This window comes from Megascapheus bottae, chromosome 1 (genome assembly GCF_031878675.1).
Source record: "Megascapheus bottae isolate mThoBot1 chromosome 1, mThoBot2.hap1, whole genome shotgun sequence".
NCBI lineage: Eukaryota > Metazoa > Chordata > Mammalia > Rodentia > Geomyidae > Megascapheus > Megascapheus bottae.
In genome coordinates this window covers 64520246-64541977 of record NC_143509.1, presented here as the reverse complement: position 1 = coordinate 64541977, position 21732 = coordinate 64520246, and the positions used below count along the sequence as shown (strand labels likewise).

At 38.0% G+C, this 21732-nt stretch overlaps 1 protein-coding gene across 5 annotated transcripts in view; it reads left to right on the top strand.

Annotated features, from left to right (window-relative positions):
• Positions 1-21732, top strand: part of Atp6v1a (ATPase H+ transporting V1 subunit A) — a 39203-nt gene that overhangs the window by 1408 nt on the left and 16063 nt on the right. For 3 of the 5 annotated variants that reach the window (XM_090346216.1, XM_090346250.1, XM_090346242.1), the window contains exons 2-8: positions 10916-11010; positions 12751-12879; positions 16910-17124; positions 17342-17479; positions 18533-18684; positions 19130-19292; positions 20269-20377. In XM_090346216.1, coding sequence (XP_090202342.1) covers positions 10926-11010; positions 12751-12879; positions 16910-17124; positions 17342-17479; positions 18533-18684; positions 19130-19292; positions 20269-20377 — 991 coding nt within the window. In that variant the 5' untranslated portion in view covers positions 10916-10925. Of the gene's footprint in view, positions 1-1464; positions 1495-10165; positions 10234-10915; positions 11011-12750; positions 12880-16909; positions 17125-17341; positions 17480-18532; positions 18685-19129; positions 19293-20268; positions 20378-21732 lie in introns of those variants that run through there. The other 2 variants (XM_090346223.1, XM_090346232.1) reach the window with 2 other exon arrangements.

Here is a 21732-nt window from a genome sequence, read left to right as displayed (position 1 = left end):
TTATATGTCTTCTTAATATGAAACATCATATTTGCAGTTAAAGTTTAGTTTCCTTATCAATGTAATTGTACAATCTGTTAAAAAGTCAGCTGAAGGGGGCCGGGAGTTTGGCCTAGTGGTAGAATGCTTGCCTAGCATGCACGAAGACCCGGGTTCGATTCCTCGGTACCCCACATACATAGCAAAAAGTCAGAAGTGGTGCTGAGGTTCAAGTGGTAGAGTGCTAGCCTTGAGAAAGTCCAAGGACAGTGCTCCGGCCCTGAGCCCAAGCCCAGGACTGGCAAAAAACAAAAAACAAACAAAAAAAAAACAACAACAAAAAAAGTCAGCTGAAAAGTGAGGAATATGAAATCATCTTTGAGGGATGAAATGAGACTGACTTTTGTTAGTTTTGATGTCTCCAAAATTATCTACAATAAACTGGTCTTATTTTGTTAAGACAAGTTGAAAATTAAAATCCTAAAATTTAATAAAACTGTTAAGCAGACCTATTTGGTAGTCTTTACCAGAAAACATAACCTTGATCTTGCTTTGCCAAGTAATAAAGAAAATCATACAATTTTAGTATTTTATACTTTTACTGGAGAAAAACTAATCTGTTGATAAGTTTATATGGATGCTGCCTATTTAAAATTATAGTATGTCATTTATTACTTTTCTCTAGAATACAGTTCCTTGGTCCCTAGAGAAGAGAGAGGAAAAAAAAACATGTTGTTTCCTTGCCCAGGTGACATTCCATCAAATAAGAATTCCTTAACTTTGCACAAACCAGTTCTGTCCAGATGCACCCAAACAGTCAAGAGAAGGTCAGCTACAAAAGCACTGAGTACTAGAGGGGGAAAATGGCAATATGGAAGATGTGGAATGAGTCTGCAGTTTTACTTCACAATTTCTTCAGTTTTAGGGAACTTAAGAAAGTAATAACTTGACTGAAATTTTGAAGATTAGTGGCAACTGATGACTAAAATGCTGGGATAATATCCTGCCTCTGTCTGTCTGTCTGTCTGTCTGTCTTGCTCTTGCACTTTCTTTCTACCCTCTCTCACCCACCCTCACATACAGAGGCTTTATGATTTGAAGTTTGTAAGACTTTTTTTGGTGTGCCAGTCCTGGGGCATGAACTCTGAGTTGGGCACTTTTTGTTCTTTCTTTTTCTTTTCTTCCTTCCCCCGCAAAGCTAGCACTCTAACACTTGAACCACAGCACCATTTCCAGCTATTTCTGCTTATGTGGTACTGAGGAATCCACCCCAGAAAGAGCTTCATGCATGCTAGGCAAACACTCTACCACTAAGCCAATCTCAGCCCATTGTAAGACATTTCTGGGACAAGTTTATGGCTGTTCCAACATGGGAATCTTAACATTTATTTAGGAAATTGTACAGTAACCCAACATTAAGTAATACATAAGATCCCCATTTGTGTTCTTACTCTGAAATCTTTCCTGTTTTCATTTCCTTCACAGATTATCATCACCACTTTTCCTTGGGATCAGGTAGCCACTTAGTACTATAGACTACTACATAATATACTACTCTCTTCTTACTTCTTGGCACATTTTTATGGGCAGAACTATAGTGCTCCTAAGAGTTCAAGGATTACTTCTTCATTGTTGTCTTCTTCACAAGAATGCCAAACTGCCCGATCGGTTACTAATTGAATGCATGTTGAACAATCAAAACAAGGAGATTAAACCACAAACCATTTTAGTTCTGTCAGATCATACTCCTTCTAAGGTTGTATACTAGGTTTTTAGCTTTTAAATTAAAAAAAAATTTAAATGTCAGGAATAATAATTTCCCAAACCATAGTCAGTAGAATGGATATAAACCTCATGGATTTTATTAGTGTAATTACCAGTTTAGTTCCACAGCATGTAAGATTACTTGATAAGTGCAGCTGCCCTCCAATGTAGAAGAAAAGGGAAGAGAGGTGAGTTGTACTAAATGAAGACAGTACATACATTCCAGCTATAACACCTCAGTCATATGGACTTTTAAGTGAAGTTCGGGCTAGGGTTTGAAACCTGGGAACTTTCCCCATCATAGAGACTTAGGAATACATTTTAACTCTACCTCCTAACAGACCTAGGATACACTGATTATTCATATTCAGTTCTATCCCATAAGATTTTACTGCATGGCCTGCAATGGCCTCAAACTCATGATTGTAACTGTCTCAATTTCCTGGGTGCTGAGACTACAGTTGTTGGTCACTAGCAATTTCAAAAATTGAAATTAGGGAGTTTGGCTTGGTGGTAGAGTGTTTGCCTAACATGCACAATGCCCCGGGTTCGATTCTTCGGTACCACATACATAGCAAAAAGCCGGAAGTGGTGCTGAGGCTCAAGTGGTAGAGCTCTAGCCTTGAGAAAGTCCAAGGACAGTGCTCAGACCCTGAGCTCAAGCCCAGGACTGGCAAGAAAAAAAAAAGAGAATCACATCTGTTTGGATTTTATATACTGTATTTTTTTATTTTGTTTCGATGCAGTTTTTTTGTTTGTTTTGTTTTGTTTATTTGTGGGGCTTGGGGCTTGAACTTGGCCTGGTTACTGTCCCTGTGCTCTTCAGCTCAAGGCTACCTCCCTACCCTCGAGCCAAGCCCCACTTCCGTTTTCTAGAGGTTAATGGAGATAAGAGTCTCAGGTTCTTTTGTGCCCTGGCTGGCTTTGAATCTAGATCATCAGATCTCTGCCTCCTGCATAGCTAGGATTACAGATGTGAGCCACCCCACCCGGCGATGAAGAGTCTTTATAACTCAGGCTGGCCTTCACTGTTGATCTTTCTGCCTCTGCTTTCAAGGACTGAAATTACAGATCTGTACCACCATTCTCAGTTTATATACTGACTTTCTATAGGAGACTTATCTAAAGGGTATATAAAGATTAGCCTACTAATGTCCCTTTTTTGAACAAAAGGTTTGAGATATATAGAAGCATAGAATTTGAAATGATGCTATTATGGAAAACAGAACAGTAAGAGTCTTTTGTGAAAGGTTTTTGCTTTTTTTGTTGTTGCTGTTGTTTTGTAGGTTATGGGTCTTGAACTGTGGGCCTGGGCGCTGTCCCTGAGCTCTTCCAGCTCAAGGATTGCACTCTACCACTTTGAACCATAGCACCACTTCCAGTTCTGGTGGTTAATTGGAGATAAGAGTCTCAAGGACTTCTGTGCCTGGGCTGGCTTTGAACCTACATCCTCAGATCTCAGCCTCCTGAGTAGCTATGATTACTTTAAGAGTTTTTGCCATTTAAAAAATCAAATATCTCTATATCTTAATTACATCCTCATGGAATCAGAAAAGGAACATAGGGAATAAACAGCAACATGAACTAAAGTATTTCTTACATAAATGGATAACTCACAAGAATTCATGGGCTTGCAATGGAAAGTGTTAGTTAATTAAATAGTAATTGAAGCATAGTTATCATGAGTGCATGCTTAGTTTTAATCCTCACAGAAGTTTGTCTTTTTGCTTTAAGGAAAGTATTTTGCTAAGATATATATAGTAGATATATAGTATATTTTGTTAAATATGCTATTTAATGTCAGCTCTCTTGTCATAAATATGAAGGAACTTAGTCATTTTATAAGTTTATTAAGAATAATAACTAGTAAGAATATTTTACATTTAATTTCTGTAGAGAATTATTTTCTTTTTTTCTTTCTTTCCTTTTTTTTTGGGGGGGGCCAGTCTTGGGGATTGGACTCAGGGCTGAGCACTGTCTTTGGGTTTTCCTTAAAGCTAGTGCTCTACCACTTGAGCGAGCCATAGCATCACTTTCTGCTTTTTCTGTGTACATCGTACCGAGGAATTGAACTCAGGGCTTCATGCATGCTAGGCAAGCACTCTACCACTAGGCCATGCTCCCAGCCAAGAATTTTAAGTTTTTCTACTCTCTTCTCTTCCTAGAATAAAATGCAGGTCTTCTGTTTATTTAAATATACCTTTTATATTTAGTGCATAGAAAATATTTATGTATAAATAATATGTATGTAAAATATAGTATTGTGTATCTAGTATTTTTATCTGAAGGTATTAAAAGCTTTAAGATTAGGTGCTACTGCCTGGTACTGGTGGTTCACTCCTATAATCCTAACTATGGAGGGGGAGGCTGAGATCTGAGGATTGTGGTTTGAAGCCAGCTAGGGGAGAAAGTCTGTGAGATTTCATCTCTAAGCCAGAATTGGAGCTGTGGTTCATGTGGTAAAGTGCTAGCCTTGAGCAAGTAAGCTTAGGGACTTAGTACCCAAGCCCTGAGTTCAGGTTCCCCTGAGGGCACACACATACACACACACACACACACACACAAATTAGTTGCCACTATTAATAAAATTATGTAATGCGTTATTTGAAATTCTTTTTCTTACAGTTAGATCCACCAGTTCTGGTGGTTACTGAGGTTTGAACGCAGGACCTCATTCTTTCTAAGTAGGTATTCTTTTATTTGAGCCATTCTGCCAGTTGCTTTTTGCATTGATTATTTTTGACATGGGGTCTTGCTTTATACTCAGACCAGCCTGGACTGTGATCCTCTATTTGTTGTTTCCTTTGTTACTGTGATGACAGTTATGAACTCTTGTGTCCAGCCATTTTAGTTTAGGATGACAGGCATATGCCACCAAACCATGCTTCTTTCTTTGAGATGGAGCCTCTTACCTTTGCCACCCAGGCTGGCAAGGAACCAGGTTGTTCCCAGTCTCTGCCTCATGTTTAGTTTGAGATGAGAGGCACGCCCTTATTGCACCCACTTGTGGGTGGGTGCAATTTATGCTTTGTCAGTATTTTATTTGAGACTGTAACTTGTCTTTTCCAACAATGTCTTTCAAGGAATAGGAGTTTGAAATTTTTATGAAGTTTAATTCAGTTTATTCTATGAGAATTTCGGGGTATATCCAGTACATTTATTTAGTTCAGGATCTCTGAAGAAGTTTATAGCTACACATTCAACAGGATTGAATAGGAAAATACTTCACAAAATGATTAGCTTATAGTACAGTGCTTTATAATAAGTATTCTCAATTGGAATTCTGTAAATTACCAAGTATAGTTAGGCTGTCCTTATCTAAGGAGGTAATTTGTGTGTGAAAATAAGAAAATGGAGGTCTAGCATGAAGGGTTCATATCTGCAATTTTAGCACTCAGGAGGTTGAGGTAGTGGCCAGCTTGGGCTAGATAGTAAGAAACTCTCTTAAACATTTAAAGGAAAAAAATGAAGATGTAAATTTTAACTATCCTGATTTGACCATCGCATATGTTGAATGTCAAATTGATTTGGGTAGGTAACAAAGTAATAGAAAATGTTCCTTGGTGCTGGTGCTTCACAGCTATAATCCTAGGTACACAGGAGGCTGAGATCTGAGAATCGAAGTTTGAAGCCATCTAGAGCACAAAAGTCTTGAGATACTTCATCTCCAATTGGAGATAACAAAAAGGTAGTGTAGTAGAGGTGTGGCTTAAGTAATAGAGCTCTAGCACAGAGTTGGAAAAGCCAAGTAAGAATGTGAGGTTGTGAGTTGAATTTACAGTACCAGCACACATTCACACAAAGGCAGTTGATTTTAATCTTCTAGATTATTTGTGCTTTTAAGAAACAAACAGCACACTGATTTCTAGCCAAGTACCAACTACATAGGATTGTAGTTCCAGGCTAACCTGGACAGAAAAATCTACATGACTTCATTTCCAAGGAAGGAACTAGGCATTGGTATTGCATTCCTGTCATATCAGCTATGATGGAAAGTCTAAAATAAGGAGATCAGGCTGGGAGTTTGGCCTAGTGGTTAAAGTGCTTGCCTAGCATGCATGAAGACCCGGGTTCGATTCCTCGGTACCACATACATAGAAAAAAGCCAGAAGTGGTGCTGAGGCTCTAGTGGCAGAGCTCTAGCCTTGAGAAAGTCCAAGGACAGTGCTCAGGCCCTGAGCTCAAGCCCAGGACTGGCAAAAAAAAAAATAAATAAAATAAAAAAATAAAATAAAATAAGGAGATCATAGAAGTTCAGGAATGGGCCTAAGAAAGAAGAGAAACTTTATCCTAAAATAACTAGGGCAGAAAAGAGACTTAAGCATGCCTCAGCAGTAGATGCCTGACTAGCAAGTGGGAGACCTGAGATGCCCACAAACACTACCAGTCACCACTGCCACCACCACCAAAACCCACAATGATTTCTAGACACAGCCTTTAATGAATTAGATAGGATGTAGTTTTAAAGTGTCTCATTAAAGTAGTATATCACTGGGGCCAGGAGTTTGACCTAGTGGTAGAGTGTTTGCCTAGCATGCGTGAAGACCCAGGTTCTATTCCTTGGTACCACATACATAGCAAAAAGCTGGAAGTGGTGCCGTGGCTGAAGTGGTAGAGTTCTAGCCTTGAGAAAGCCCAAGGACAGTGCTCAGGCCCTGAATTCCATCCGCCAACTGACAAAACAAAACAAAAAATTCATTATCAAAGAAGTGACTTAAATTTTTTACTTAATACATATTGCCTTGGAACTTTAGTATTTAGCTTTTATCTCTCCTTGTTCAAGATAGCATCATCATCTAAAACTCCAGTAGTAAAACGAACCATTTCTGGAATAGTGACATTTGGCATCCATGGCGTCTACCTTACAAAGTGGAAGGAAAATACAAGCAGCCTGCTGTTATTTGCCACTGTGTTCCGCAGTGCCTGTGGGAGAGGCTGATGATTCATTAGTCAGATGATTGCCTGTGCTGCCTTCTAGATTTTTCCTGTGCTATAGCACAGTTATTTGAGGGGCTTTCACAAATACTTGTAGAGGGATAGCTTTTTTGTACCAGTCCTGGGATTTGAACTCAGGACTTGGGTTCTGCCCCTGAGCTTTTTTGCTCAAGACTAGTGCTCTACCGTTTGAATCACAGTTCCTTTTCTCCCTCCCCACCTCTCTTTTCTTTCTTTGGTTATTAATTAGAAATAAGAGTCTCACAGACTTGCTTGCCTGAGCTAGCTTTGAAACACGATCCTCAGATTTCAGCCTTCTAAGCAGCTAGGACTATAGGCAGGAACCACTGGCACCCAGCTGTGACTTATTTTTAAAATAAGAGTCAAACAGCTAAATATTAATTTTAATGTAATGAAACTGATTTTTTTCTATAAATGAAACTGCATATGTCATACTTTTCATGAAAGTATGCAGTAGATATTTTCCAAATTTAGGGATTTGGATCTATTTGTTTACTTGTCTTGGCTGATGCTGGTGATTGAACTCAGGGTCTCTAGAGTGTTAGTTTAGTGTTCCCATCGAGCTACATTTCTGACCCCAGTATTCATGTATTTTTACATGATTGAGAACAGCAAGAATAACAGCATTTGCAAAATTAAGCAGTTATTAAATGGCCTGTACAATTTTCATACAGTGTTAAATCATGTTATAGAATTTGTATCACAGAGATTTGGGATTCAGTTGGCAGCATTCTACCACATGCTGCAGCCATTTTTTACTTTTTGAGTTTCCAGATATATGGCTCCTTGCCATGTGCATTGCATCCTTTTCTTACCGAGCTTTACACTCTAGTTACCTATACTCCTGAATGCCTTGAATTAATAGGCTCCAAGCCATGTTTGGCTTGTTGGTTGAGATTATATCTCAATAACTTTTGCCCTCTGGCTTCTAATTATGATCCCCCTAATTTCTGCCTCCTGAGTAGCAGAAGTATGATCTTCCAGGCTTGGCTGAGGATTAACTTTTGTGTATGTGTTGGGGGGGGGGGGAGTTCGTGTGCTTGCACACACACACATGTGCATGTGTGTATGTGGGTCCCGCAGCTTGAACTCGGAGCCCTGTCTCTGACTTTTTGTGCTCCAAGCTGGAGCTCTAGCATTTGAGCCGTAACTACTCCATTTCCTGTCTTGTTTTGGTGGTTAATGAGAGATAAGAGTCTCATATACTTCCCTGCCTAGGCTGGCTTTGAACTATGTTCTTCAGATCTCAGCTCCTTGAGCAGCTAGGATTACAGGTGCGAACCACCATTATGATTCACTTTTGATTCATTATGATTCACTGTCCCTGAGCTCTTCAGCTTAAGGCTAGTGCTCACCACTTGAGTCACAGCACCACTTCTGTTTTTTTTTGTTGGTTAAATTGGAGATAGGATTCTCATGGACTTTTTGTGTCAGGGTTTTAAACCCTGATGCTCAGATCTCATCCTCCTGAGCAGCTAGGATTACAAGTGTGAGCCACCAGTGCCCAGCCAATGATTAACTTTTAACATAATATATCTTGCAACATAATTTGTTTGCTGAAAGGCAATTTTTTTTTTGCCAGTCGTGGGGCTTGAACTGAGGGCCTAGATACAGTCCCTGAGCTTCTTTTGCTCAAAGCTAGCACTCTAGCACCAAGCCACAATCCCAGTCCAATGCCTAGGTTTTATTTTTTATTTTTTTTGTGCTGGTCCTTATGCTGAAATTTCTAGGTTTCTCCCTATCCAGTAGGGAGAAAGGAATGAGTGAGACTATCCAATGTGGGCTCTTCTTTGCTCAGTTGCCAGGTCCAGGCTGCCCTGGGAAGGGGGTGACTGGGCAAGGCAGACCATTGCAACTGAAGCTGACCCCAAGATGCAGACAGTTATTGGCTTTTTGTGGATTACCTCCACTCTTGTTCTTTGATGGCGGGTCTGAGTACTGCATCTCATGTGAACATTTTATGTTTTACAAGGAATACTTTAAAAATAACACTTAAATTTGCAGATTGTTTTGTGATTTAATCACAGCTTGAATAACTGGTAACGTTATTCTTGCTTTTATTTATTTATTTTTACAGATAGTCCTTCTTTCCTTCCTTTCTTTTTTTTTATTTTTTTATTTTTTATTTTATTTTATTTTATTTATTTTTTTGCCAGTCCTGGGCTTGAGCTCAGGGCCTGAGCACTGTCCTTGGACTTTCTCAAGGCTAGAGCTCTACCACTTGAGCCTCAGCACCACTTCCGGCTTTTTTCTATGTATGTGGTACCGAGGAATCAAACCCGGGTCTTCATGCATGCTAGGCAAGCACTTTAACCACTAGGCCAAACTCCCGGCCCTATTCTTGCTTTTAAAAAGCTAAAGATATTAAGAGATTTAAGAGACAAGATTTTAGGTATTTTAAAATAATGAGATTTTGATTTGTTCATGTTTTCCTGCAGCATGTCATTAATAGAACCAGAGTATGATCCCAAGTCCGCTGACTTAAGATCTCATGATGTTTCCACAGATGACCATGTATCATGAATATTATAGAGGAAATACTATATTTAAGGAGGAAGTGAGTCTGGATGGTCATCAAGTGATTCTTTGATGTCAAAGAAAATCTTTGACTTTTCTGAAGTCTGATTTTTTTTTTTAAATAGTGGTGATAGTAGGGATTGAACCTAAAGCCTCCTTATAAGCCTCCTTATACTTGTTGCTTGAAGTATTCCATTACTCTTTTATTTTTCCTCCCTATAATTTTGTAGTTTCTAGAAAATCCTGTTTTGTGCCTTTGTATTTATGTCTTTTTTAATTCATCCCTGCTTTTACTAAATGACTTCCTCATCTTGAGGAAGGCAAAAGTCCCAATAAGCTAATTTCCCCTTTTCTTTCTTTTCTTTTCCTTCCTTCCTTTTTTCTTTTCTTTTCTTTTCCTTCCTTCCTTCCTTCTTTCCTTTCTTTTTTTTTTTTTTTTTTGCCAGTCTTGGGCTTGGGCTCAGGGCCTGAGCACTGTCCTTGGACTTTCTCAAGGCTAGCACTCTACCACTTGAGCCTCAGCACCACTTCCAGCTTTTTTCTATGTATGTGGTACCGAGGAATTGAACCCCGGTATTTGTATATGCTAGGCAAGCAGTCTACCACTAGGCCAAAACTCCCGGCCCCTTGACTGTAGCTTTTTTAAAAAACATTTTATTTTTAGAGCAGTTTTAACTTAACAGTAATTTTGAATAGAAGGTATGGATTTTCCATATATCTTTTACCAAATACAGGGTAGCCTCCTCCTTTACCAATATTATCCAACAGAGTAATATACTTGCTAGAGTTAACGGCACTTTCATTGATACCTCGTATTATTTGAAGTCTTTTATGTTAGAGTTCTCCCATTTGTATCCTGTATGCTTAGGAAAATGAATAATGTTATGTATTGGCTCATTATAGCATCCTACATCTTCACTACTCTAAAATTCCTCTGTATTCTGCCTTTTCAGATTTGTCACTGATTTTGTTTGGATATGGATAATCTGTTGAGTTTTCAGAGTGTACATCTATAAGGTTAGAGGTTGAAGTGAATTTTTTTAAACTGTTCTGTACTGTTCTGAGCAAGAAAAAATACTTGTAGATAAATCACATTTGATTTTAGCCAAAAGGCCAAGATAAATTTTAGATAAAATATGTCTGTGTGTGTGTGTGTGTATATATATATATATTATATATAGTTACATTGTGAAAAATACAATAATAAAAAAGTCAGGAAAGAAGGTAGGTGTCACAAATAGATAGGCAAAACAGACTTAGAAAGACAGTGACCTTTGAAAAGTGACCTGAAGGATGTATTTAGCTGGATGTCTAGGAGAACACTCCAGAGAGAACAGCCTACACACCAGTTTGAGGCTATGTGGAATGATTAATAATTGGAGAGGAAGTTAGAGAGACAGGGCATTATAGGACTAGAATAAGTCATTGGAAATTATTCATAATTTCTTCTGAATACCTTGATGTTTCCTATGAAATATGAAACATGTAGATAGAATTTTATTAGCATATATAGCCACACAACATGTAGGAATGAGGCTATTTTTAAATGAATGGTAAGAGTTTTATTTAATATGTTAAGATGTTAAGCCAAGGAGGATTAAATAAAAAATACCTGAAGATGAGTTAGCCGCCTATCTATAATAATAGTTCTGTTGTTTTAGGATCTGTAATAATAATAACCTTTTATTTTTTGCCTTAGGTGAATCAACATGATGGATTTCTCTAAGCTACCGAAAATACTTGATGAAGATAATGAAAGTGCATTTGGTTATGTGCATGGGGTCTCTGGACCTGGTAAGTAATATATACCCATCTCAAAAGTAAGGATTCATAATTTCATTAAAGACTTTTCTAGATATTTTAAAGAACAAAATTTACATAGGTGGACAAAAATGTATGTTCTTAAAAGATTTGATTTCATAGCAGCTATAGGTCTGGAATAATAATACCTCTATGAGAAGAGATCATCTAAGATTGATCTTGTAAATTTGATAATTATTCAAATGCTATTTTATGATGTCTGGCTTGTGTTGGTATTACTAGTTTTTAGTGTTTTTTCTATATATCTTTTTTTGTTGTTGTTAAAAATGTGAGTGTAAAAAGAAAATGTGAGTGTACATTGCCTGAAATGGTAGCCTCTCTGTCCAACACCTTAATAATAACAATAAAGTTATTTTTAATAAAATAAAAATGTGAGTGTAAAGAAAAAGCTTTAAAGTTTATAGATTTTAATGCACAATACTTTTCCAATAAGTTGCTTAGTCAATTAAATATTGTTTTCTTTTTTTAAATCATCAAACAGCTTTATAGGAGCATTTGCACTTAAACATGTCCTTTCATGTATACAGTATATCTAAATCAGTCACCCCTTGGACTTTAATAATGGTCTTCAAAGCATTTCTTTTTTTTTTTAAATTTTTTTTCATATATTTTTTTTTGTAATTAATAGAAGGGTTACATGATATTTGCCAGATAGAAGGTGCATTAATTCACATACATTGATACCCTTTCACATGTCTTGGTCCCCATTTCCCTCCCCCTCTTCAAAGCATTTCTTAGTGATAACAGCTAATGTTGTTTCGGTTATAATTCTATTGGAATGGTTTTTTCAGGTATCACATAACTAACTGCCTGTGAAGAAAAGTATTACAGAAAGCAGTTTTAAACTTTCTTTTCATTGTTTTAACTATACCATTGTGTACTGTTTTGAGTGATAAATTTCATTTCAATGTTCACTGGGTTATGAGTGCCCTTACTGCAAAATGTAATGCTTAGTCTCCATAGGTAAAACCTGCTCATTGATTTGTTACTGCTCACTCTGTGAAAATTTATTTTTTCTTTTGTATTTCTATGAATCTTTTTTTCTGCTCTAGTCACAGTGAAGGTGGTGCCAGTTTCTAGTATTTATCTAAATGCAAACCTTGTGTCCTTTTTACCCCCTCCTAGTATTACTGTTAAAGCTTGAGCTGGGGCCAGGAGTTGGCTTAGTGTAGAGTGCTTGCCAAGCATGCATGAAGACCCGGGTTTGATTCCTTGGTACCACATACATAGTAAAAGCCTTGATTCCTGGGTACCACATACATAGAAAAAGCTGGAAGTGGTGCTGTGGCTCAAGTGGTAGAGCTCTAGCCTTAAGAAAGCCCAACAATTGTGCTCAGGCCCTGAGCTAAAAGCCCAGGACTGACAAAAAAAAAAAAAAAGCTCGAGCTCATTGGTTAGTACTAAAAGGCTATATATTTTACCGGTTTTGATTCGTTTTCTTTTCTTTTTGCTGATTCTGGGGCTTGAACTCTGGGCACAGGTCCTGAACTTCTTTTGCTCAAGGCTGAGCCACAGTGCCACTTTCCAGCTTTTTCTGTATATGTAGTACTGAGGAATCAAACCCAGAGCTTTGTGCATGTTAGGGAAGCATTCTACCACTGTGCCACATTCCCAGCCAGGGCACATTCTTTGATTTATTGGATATTTAAAATTATCTAAAATTATCACACAGTGGGAGAGTCATATGTCATCCAAATTCTTTTTTCCCTCCAGTGGTTACAGCCTGTAACATGGCAGGTGCAGCCATGTATGAGTTGGTAAGAGTGGGCCACTGCGAATTGGTTGGAGAGATTATTCGACTGGAAGGTGACATGGCTACTATTCAAGTGTATGAAGAAACATGTATCCTTTTGTTGTAAATTTTCCTGCCACTTTCTATATGAGAAAATTTAAGGATTTTAAGCCAGAGGTAGAAGCATCATTCACTAATGATATTAGAACCTTGAAGTTTTGATGTCATGAAGAATTCCAGTTTATATAGGGATATATTAAAGAAAAGAGGGAAAACACTGATGCTCTGAACTTTCATTGCTTTCAGTATTTCAGTGGTTCACAAACCTCAGGGGGTTCAATTAATTTTTTTCCTAGAAAGATGCATATTGTAGAAGAAAACAAATGGAATAACTGTTGATTTGTGTTCTTAAAATTCCCCAATCATAATTTCTGTTTAAAATAATTAAGCTATAGTTAAATCAATCAGTAGTTCTCTTTTCTATTGAGTAGCACCAGATAGCATGCTATATTACAGTTTTAGCAGTAGGAAATCCTTATTGTTTGTTTGCCATACAGTTGGGTCTTAAACATAATTCCTATTTCCAATTTTCTGTAAGAAATACAGAGATAAGAGTTAAGCCTTGTGAAGAAGAATCTCTTTTTTGGACATTCATGTATTTTTTTTTTTTTTTTTGCCAGTCCTGGGCTTGAGCTCAGTGCCTGAGCCCTGTCCTTGGACTTTGTCAAGGCTAGAGCTCTACCATTTGAGCCTCAGAGCCACTTCCGGCTTTTTTCTATGTATGTGGTACAAAGGAATTGAACCCAGGTCTTCGTGCATGCTAGGCAAGCACTCTACCACTAGGCCAAACTCCTGGCCCTCGTGTGTATTTTTTTCACTTAGGTTGATTCTCAAGATCAGTATTCTTGGAGTATTGAATCAAATTTTATTTTGCAACCCTTTGCCATTCTAAAATGTATACATGTACTGAGGCTATAGCTCAGTGGTAGAATACTTGTCTGGATGCACAGACTCTGGATCCCTATCACCACAAGAACTCTAAAGAACAAAAGCAAAATTTAAAAAGCATCGTTACAGGTAGTTGTTTCCCCTGTTGCTAAAATTATTTACAAAAAAAAAAAATTAGGTAAGGGCTGGGGACCTGATAGAACAGTTAGTGGAGTGGCTTTGGGTTCAAACTCAGTGCAACAAAGGAATTTAAAAAGACAGAAACAACAACAAAACCCAGAATTTTTGTAGGCATGAAACCAGGCTAACCAAAAAGGATTTTTTCTTTTGTTTAACTTCATTTCATTTATTTTTTATTTATTTTTTATCTTTTACTGTCACCAGTCCTGGGGCTTGAGCACAGGGCCTGGGCACTGACCTTGAACACTTTTTTTTTTTTGTTTGCCAGTCCTGGGCTTGAGCTCAGGGCCTGAGCACTGTCCTTGGACTTTCTCAAGGCTAGAGCTCTACCACTTGAGGGTCAGCACCACTTCCAGCTTTTTTCTATGTATGTGGTACCAAGGAATCGAACCCGGGTCTTCATGCATGCTAGGCAAGCACTTTAACCACTAGGCCAAACTCCCGGCCCCTTGAACACTTTTTGCTCAAGGCTAGTGCTCTGCCAGTTGAGCCACAGCACCACTTCTGTGTATGTGGTAACCAGGAATTGAACCCAGGGCTCTCATACTCATAGAACACTGTTAACAGTAGGCTACACTCCCAGCCAATTTCATTTATTTGTTATTTAATCCTATTGCATTTACCTTTTATTTTTGTTTTCAGAGATTCTAGTGGTTGAGCAAACCAGGGCTAAGTATATCTTTTACCTATGAGATATACCCCTAGCCTATATTTAATCTATCATTTTCATGATTTGAAATAAATGCAGACATACGTAACAGCAATCCTCCCTACCTTTATTGTCTTCATTGACCTAATTTTTTTCTCTCTCAAGACACACACAGAAGCTCACACACTGAGCTACTTTTTTCACTTCCTTTTTATTGTTATCTGTCACCTCCCCACCCCACAAGATAGAATACAATATGCACTGTTTCCTTCTTTATTTTTTTCCACTTAAAAGTGGAAAAAGTGATCAAATATTGTTAAATTTTAATGACAAAATCTAGACAGTAGAGTAAGAGTGTTTACTGAAAAGTTCTTCAAACTTTATTGTAGATTTTAAAATTTCATTATCAGTATCAGGTATCTTTTCTAGAGCAGTTTCTCAGAGCTCTTCTTTTATAGCTAAATAGAATTCCTTCATGGGTCTACTATAATTGTAATAATTTCTTAATGATAGAAATTTTGATTAATATAATATTTTGCTGTTATTAATAGTGCTGCAGTGTAATTGATGTGAGTTCGCATAAATTTTATTCCTAGAAAAAGATTTATTCATTTTTAATTTTTGACAGTTATTATTAAATTGCTTTCAATAATAATGGTTCTTATATTCAACAAATACTAGAGGACATAATGAATTCACCATGCTTTTTATTTTATTTTATTTTGCCAGTCCTGGGGCTTGAACTCAGGGCCTGGGCACTCTCCTTGAGCTTTCTCAAGGCTTGTGCTCTACCACTTGCGCCACAGCACCACTTCCTGTTTTTTCTTTGAATGTAGTGCCAAAGAATGGAACCTAGGGCTTTGTGAATGCTAGCTAAGCACTCTGCCACTAGGCCACACTCCCAGCCTCTCCCATTTGTTTGGGTAGGGGTAGTTGCCAGTCCTAGGGGCTGAACTCGGCCTGAGCACTGTCCTTGGGCTTTCCTCAAGGCTTGTGCTCTACCACTTGAGCCACAGTACCACTTCCGGCTTTTCTATGTGTGTGGTACCAAGGACTTGAACCCGGATCTTCCTGCATGTTAGGCAAGCACTCTACCGGTAGGCCAAATACCCGGCCCCCACGCCTGTTTTTCATAAGGTTATATTCAGTTCCCTTTTCAAAGGTACTTCCCTAGGCCAGGTGGGTGTATTTGTATCTACTCAAGAGGCTGAGATCTGAGGATTAAGGTTCAAAGTCAGCCCAGGCACAAAAAGACCTGAGACTCTTATCTCCAATTAACCTCTAGAAAAAACAGGGTGGGTAGGGCAGTAGCCTTGAGCTGAAGAAATTGCTCAGGGACATTGCCCAGGCCTAGTTCAAGCCCCATGACCCACAAAAAAAAAAAAAAAGTACATCCTTAGTTCTTAAGATTTTGTTTGTCCAGATAATACTTTCACTTTTTGGAGTCTTGGAATTTTTCAGTAGTGTGTTAGAAATGGTGAAACATTGTGAGGTTTGGGCCTCTGGTTTTAGCTCTCTGTGGTTCCAAGAATATGAAAAGGCACTCTGGGTAATTAACTCATGTGGTGCCTAGGATGTTTGAAATTTTTGAGGTCAACCGAGGAATATTAATTAGCTGGTTTGTCAGACGCTACGTGAACTTCTAGCTCAAGATAATGAACAGTTTAATTACAATGGTGTCCTGTCTTTGTAAAGCTGTGTTTTGGTAGTTACTAAAAAGCACATAGGTAAAAACCAATGTGGAATGGAGTTCCAATCTGATTGTAAGGTTTGAATGTTATATAGTGCGTGTAATAATAATGTTCATAAGAAATACAGTTATTTAGAACAGAAATAAATATTTTTTTGTTGTTGTTGATCATGGGGCTTGAACTCTGAGCCTGGGCTCTGAGCTCTTCAGCTCAAGGCTACTGCCCTACCCTTTGAGCCACAGTACCACTTCTGGTTTTCTGGTGATTAATTGGAGATAGGAGTCTCATGGTCTTTAGTGCCCAGGCTGGGGCTGGCTTTGAACTGAGATCCTCAGATTTCAGACTTCTGAGTTGCTAGGATTACAGGCATGAGCCATTGTGCCCGGCATTCATATCCTGTTTTGTTTTGAAGTTTATACATTTTCTGCTTCTGTTTATTCACTTGTTAGAGTATATTATATTGTTTAGGTATAATTTTTTAAAAATTATTAGTCGTCTCATCCTAAGACACTGAAAATATTACTAAAATTTAAAAGGTGCTATGAAATGAGAAGATTTGGAAATTTTTGTTTTAACTCCCTAAATGTCATTTCCTTTTTAAACTTCTACTTCCTGTTAATAGTACAGTATCTTTGAAGTTTATTACAAGTTTTCCTCAACTACTGTTTCTAGCTGGTGTGTCTGTTGGAGACCCTGTACTCCGTACTGGTAAACCTCTGTCAGTAGAGCTTGGTCCTGGAATTATGGGAGCCATTTTTGATGGTATTCAGAGACCTTTGTCCGATATCAGTAGTCAGACCCAAAGTATCTACATCCCCAGAGGAGTAAATGTATCTGCCCTTAGCAGAGATATCAAATGGGAATTTACACCCTGCAAGAATCTACGGGTATGTCTGTAACTAAAGCTGTTGAAGAAATGTGAAATAAATATTAAATAAATTTTTTCATGCTCTTGGTTCAAATAAAATAGACTAAAAGCATAAAACTTCTGCTTATGTACTATAATGTGATTATAGAACTAATGACAATGAATTGAGATGTGGAAATAAGCTTGTCTGCTTGACATTTATTGAACATTAAACAGTAAATGTATTTATTCTCTAGGTTGGTAGTCATATCACTGGTGGAGATATTTATGGATTTGTTGATGAGAATTCACTTATCAAACACAAAATTATGTTACCCCCAAGAAACAGAGGAACTGTCACTTACATTGCTCCGCCTGGGCATTATGATGCCTCTGTAAGTATCATTTTTCTTTTATCCCCCACAGTTGCCCTGTTTATATATCCTAGTTTGCCAATTTCTTAGAGAGATAAAGAATTGATATTTGATATATGGTTTTTGAGTAACAACATATTTGCATGAGTATAAATGCAATTAAAATTCATGTGTCAAAGAATCGCAGATTTTTAAGGAGCCTTAAGCTTTGAAGTTGAATAGTTGAGTAGTTGAAACCATCTCAATGCTCTCAGATGGTATCATATTTTGACCCTTTTGCTTTTCCCTCTCTCTTTTTTTTTTTGGCCAGTCCTGGGGCTTGAACTCATAGCCTGGGCATTGTCATTTTGCTTTCTCAAGGCTAAAGCTTTGCCAGTTGAGCCATAACACCACTCCCAGCTTTTTCTATGTGTGGGGTACCAAGGAATCAAACCCAGGTCTTCATGCATGCTAGGCAAGCACTCTACCAGTAGACCAAACTCCCAGCCTTGACCTTTTTGCTTTTGTAAAGATTTGATTTAAATATAAACTAGCCTACTAATTTTATGTGTGTTAGTACCAGCACTTGAGCTCAGAATCTTGGGCTCTTGCTTAGCTTTCTTCTTGCAGATAATGCTCATGCTTGAGCAACTCATTCAGTCCAGAACTTTGTTAGTTGAAGAGATTAATTCTCTAGGACTTTTCTGCTTTGAATCTCAATCTTCATATCCCAGCCTTCTGAGTAGCTAGGACTACAAGCTCAGTTCGTTTTTTTTTTGTTTTTTTTTTAATTTTTTTTATTTTTTTAATTGTAATTAGTAAAAGGGTTACATGATATTTGCCAGATAGAAGGTGCATTAATTCACATACATTGATACCCTTTCACATGTCTTGGTACCCGTTTCCCTCCCCCTCAGTTCGTTTTTTTTTTAAAAAAAAATAGGACCATACAAATTCACATTAAGAGGAATAATTCTTCATTTTTACATCTGTGTACCACATTTATATCCCCAAGTGGAATCTGAGGTTCTTAATTTTTGGAGGATGAAATAAGCACAAATTCAATCATACTTAAAATCTCTCTATGATGTATAGGATGTTGTCTTGGAGCTTGAGTTTGAAGACGTGAGAGAGAAGTTCAGTATGGTCCAAGTGTGGCCTGTTCGTCAGGTTCGGCCTGTCACTGAGAAGCTGCCAGCCAATCATCCTTTGCTGACTGGCCAGAGAGTCCTTGATGCCCTTTTCCCGTAAGTTTGATAAGTTTCTTAAAGTTCCCCCAGTTATCTTATGCGTTTATTGTTTCATTATCTTTATAGGTAGATGTTTGATGCATTTAATACTATAATATGTTGTATTTGCATAGTAATAGTAAAATGTGTGTTTATTTATTGCTAAAATAGTCACTTCTCCACAAAGGTAAACAGAAAGCATTATGTATAAAATTTCTGAAAATAACATTTCCAGAATGATATTTATGGCAGCTTTTCTTACGTTGTCCTAGAATTAGTAGGTTGGCATTATTATAAATTGATAATTTCTGAAATCAGCTAGGCTATGTATGCTGCCAGCAGTCTTAACTCATACTGTGCGTGTGTGTGTGTGTGTGTGTGTGTGTGTGTGTGTATCATGTATCTACTTAATATCGTACTTACTGGCATGTACAGTAATCCACACTTTTTTGTCTTTGTTCAGGTGTGTACAGGGAGGAACTACTGCAATTCCTGGGGCTTTTGGCTGTGGAAAAACAGTGATATCACAGTCTCTGTCCAAGTATTCCAATAGTGATGTGATCATTTATGTGGGATGTGGTGAAAGAGGAAATGAGATGTCTGAAGTGCTCCGGGACTTCCCAGAGGTCTGTGTGTAGAAAGCTTTGAATGAAATTCTATACCACTTATCATCCTTCATTGAAAATTAAATGTTTGTGTTGTGTCCAGAGAAATGCTCTCATTACTCAAGGGTCTTTTTTGAGATATTTATGATCAGTTTATATATAAACAGTGAAAGAAATTTTAATTTCTTTATAGTTGGTCATGGGCCTTGAACTCTGGGCCTGGGCATTGTCCCTGAGCTTTTCATCTCAAGGCTATCTCCCTACTCCTTGAGCCACTGCACTACTTCCAGTTTTCTAGTGGTTATTTGGAGATGAGAGTCTCACAGACTTTAGTGCCTGGGCTTGCTTTGAACGGTGATCCTCAGATCTCATCCTCCTAAGTAGCTGGGCATGGGCCTGGCTGAAATTTGAATTTTTTAAAGTCAAACATTTGAAAGATTTTTTTTTAGTGTATCTTACCGCTTTCATTTACTGGAAGAAAGATAATGCAGACAAAACATTTGTGCATGTGAACATCATATAGGTTTTGTGATCTGCCAGGTTACTATAGTAATTTTTTTTTTTTTTTTTGCCAGTTACAAGGCTTGAACCAGGTCCTGGGGTCCTGTCCCTGACCTCTTCAGCTTAAGACTAGTGCTCTGCACTTTGAGCCACAGTGCCACTTCCAATTTTCTGGTAGTTAATTGGAAATAAGAGTCTCACAGATTTTCGTGCCCCATCTGGCTTTGAACTGCGATCCTTAGATCTAAACCTCCTGAAGTAGCTAGGATTACAGGTGTGAGCACCTGGCTAATATTTTCTTTTTTATGAAAGAACAAATTTCTTTAATGATAGTACTGTAGAGCAGGGATGGGAGTTTAGAGTGATGGGAAGTATTGTTTTGTGAATACAAAATAGAGGAATTAAATATGTCAAGGTGTTAAAAAACAAAAGAGGGGAGAACTAGACTGCTGCATGTAGAAAGTAGAGGATAACTATTGCATTTCTTTACCCGTAGCTCACTATGGAGGTTGATGGGAAGGTGGAGTCCATCATGAAGAGGACAGCATTGGTGGCTAATACCTCCAACATGCCTGTTGCTGCTAGAGAAGCCTCTATTTATACTGGTAAGTGGGTAATGCCTGTTTTGTTTTGTTTTTTTTCTTTTTTTTTTGTCAGTTGTGGGACTTGAACTCTGGGCCTGGGTGTTGTCTCTGAGCTCATCATCCTAAGGCTACCGCCTTGCGCATTGAGCCACAGCACCACTTCCAGTTTTCTGGTGATTAATTGGAGATGAGTTTCACAGAAAATTTTAGTGCCCACACTGGCTTTGAACCTCCATCCTCAGATCTCAGCCTCCTGAGTAGCTAGGATTACAGGTATGAGCTACCGTGCTCGGCCTAATACTTGCTCTTAGTAGTAACACCAGCACCAAATTATCCTTTTTTGAAGAACTTCTCTTTTTCACTTACATGTATTTCCATACAATCACACTCCTAGCTTTTAAGAAATATTTATCTTTCAAATACAGGAGCATATTTATAAAGCTGTCTCAATCTTCTTAATGATCATAAAATGCAATACTGTCTACCTTTTCCTTCATCAGATATTTTTCCATTGTTTTACCTTTTATTTTGTGTTTGGTTTATGGAGCTTGAACTCAGGGCCTATCCCTGAGCTTTTCTGTTCAAGGCTAGAACTCTACCACTTTGAGCCTCAGCTCCACTTGTGGGTTTTCTGGTAATTAATTAGAGATAATAGTCTCATAGACTTTTTGGCCCAGACTGTCTTCAAGCTCTAATCCTCAGATCTCAGCCTCCTGAGTAGCTAAGATTATAGTTGTGAGCCACCAGCACTCAACTTCTAGCTGTCGTTTTAAACTGCCAAAAAGACATACAACAAGGATCTCCTTTACTTGTTTTACAAATGTATCTTTCGTCTTCAATCCTTTTGACTTTTGTACTTTTGGTATTTATTCCTGTGGTGCCTCTAATGATGTCTTCATTTTTTTTTTTTGCCAGTCCTGGGCTTGAGCTCAGGGCCTGAGCACTGTCCTTGGACTTTCTCAAGGCTAGAGCTCTACCACTTGAGCCTCAGCACCACTTCCAGCTTTTTTGTATGTATGTGGTACCAAGGAATTGAACCCGGGTCTTCGCACATGCTAGGCAAGCACTTTAACCACTAGGCCAAACTCCCGGCCCATGATGTCTTCATTTTTGTAATAACTTAATTTTTTCTGGCCCTTTATTGAATTGTACTTAGAAAAAGTCTCTCCACATCCTGCTAGATATTCCTTGAGATTTTATCTTACAGTAGGATACATTATTAAAAGGTGATGGTGGTTGTCATTATTGTTGTTGTTATTAAGACACAGCTTTGCTGTGTCAGGCCTTTTACCCTAGCCTTTTTGTGATAGTGTTGGGGTGTGTAACATCACATTCAACTCTAGGTTTTCTTTTTAAAATTAACTGTGGCCACAATT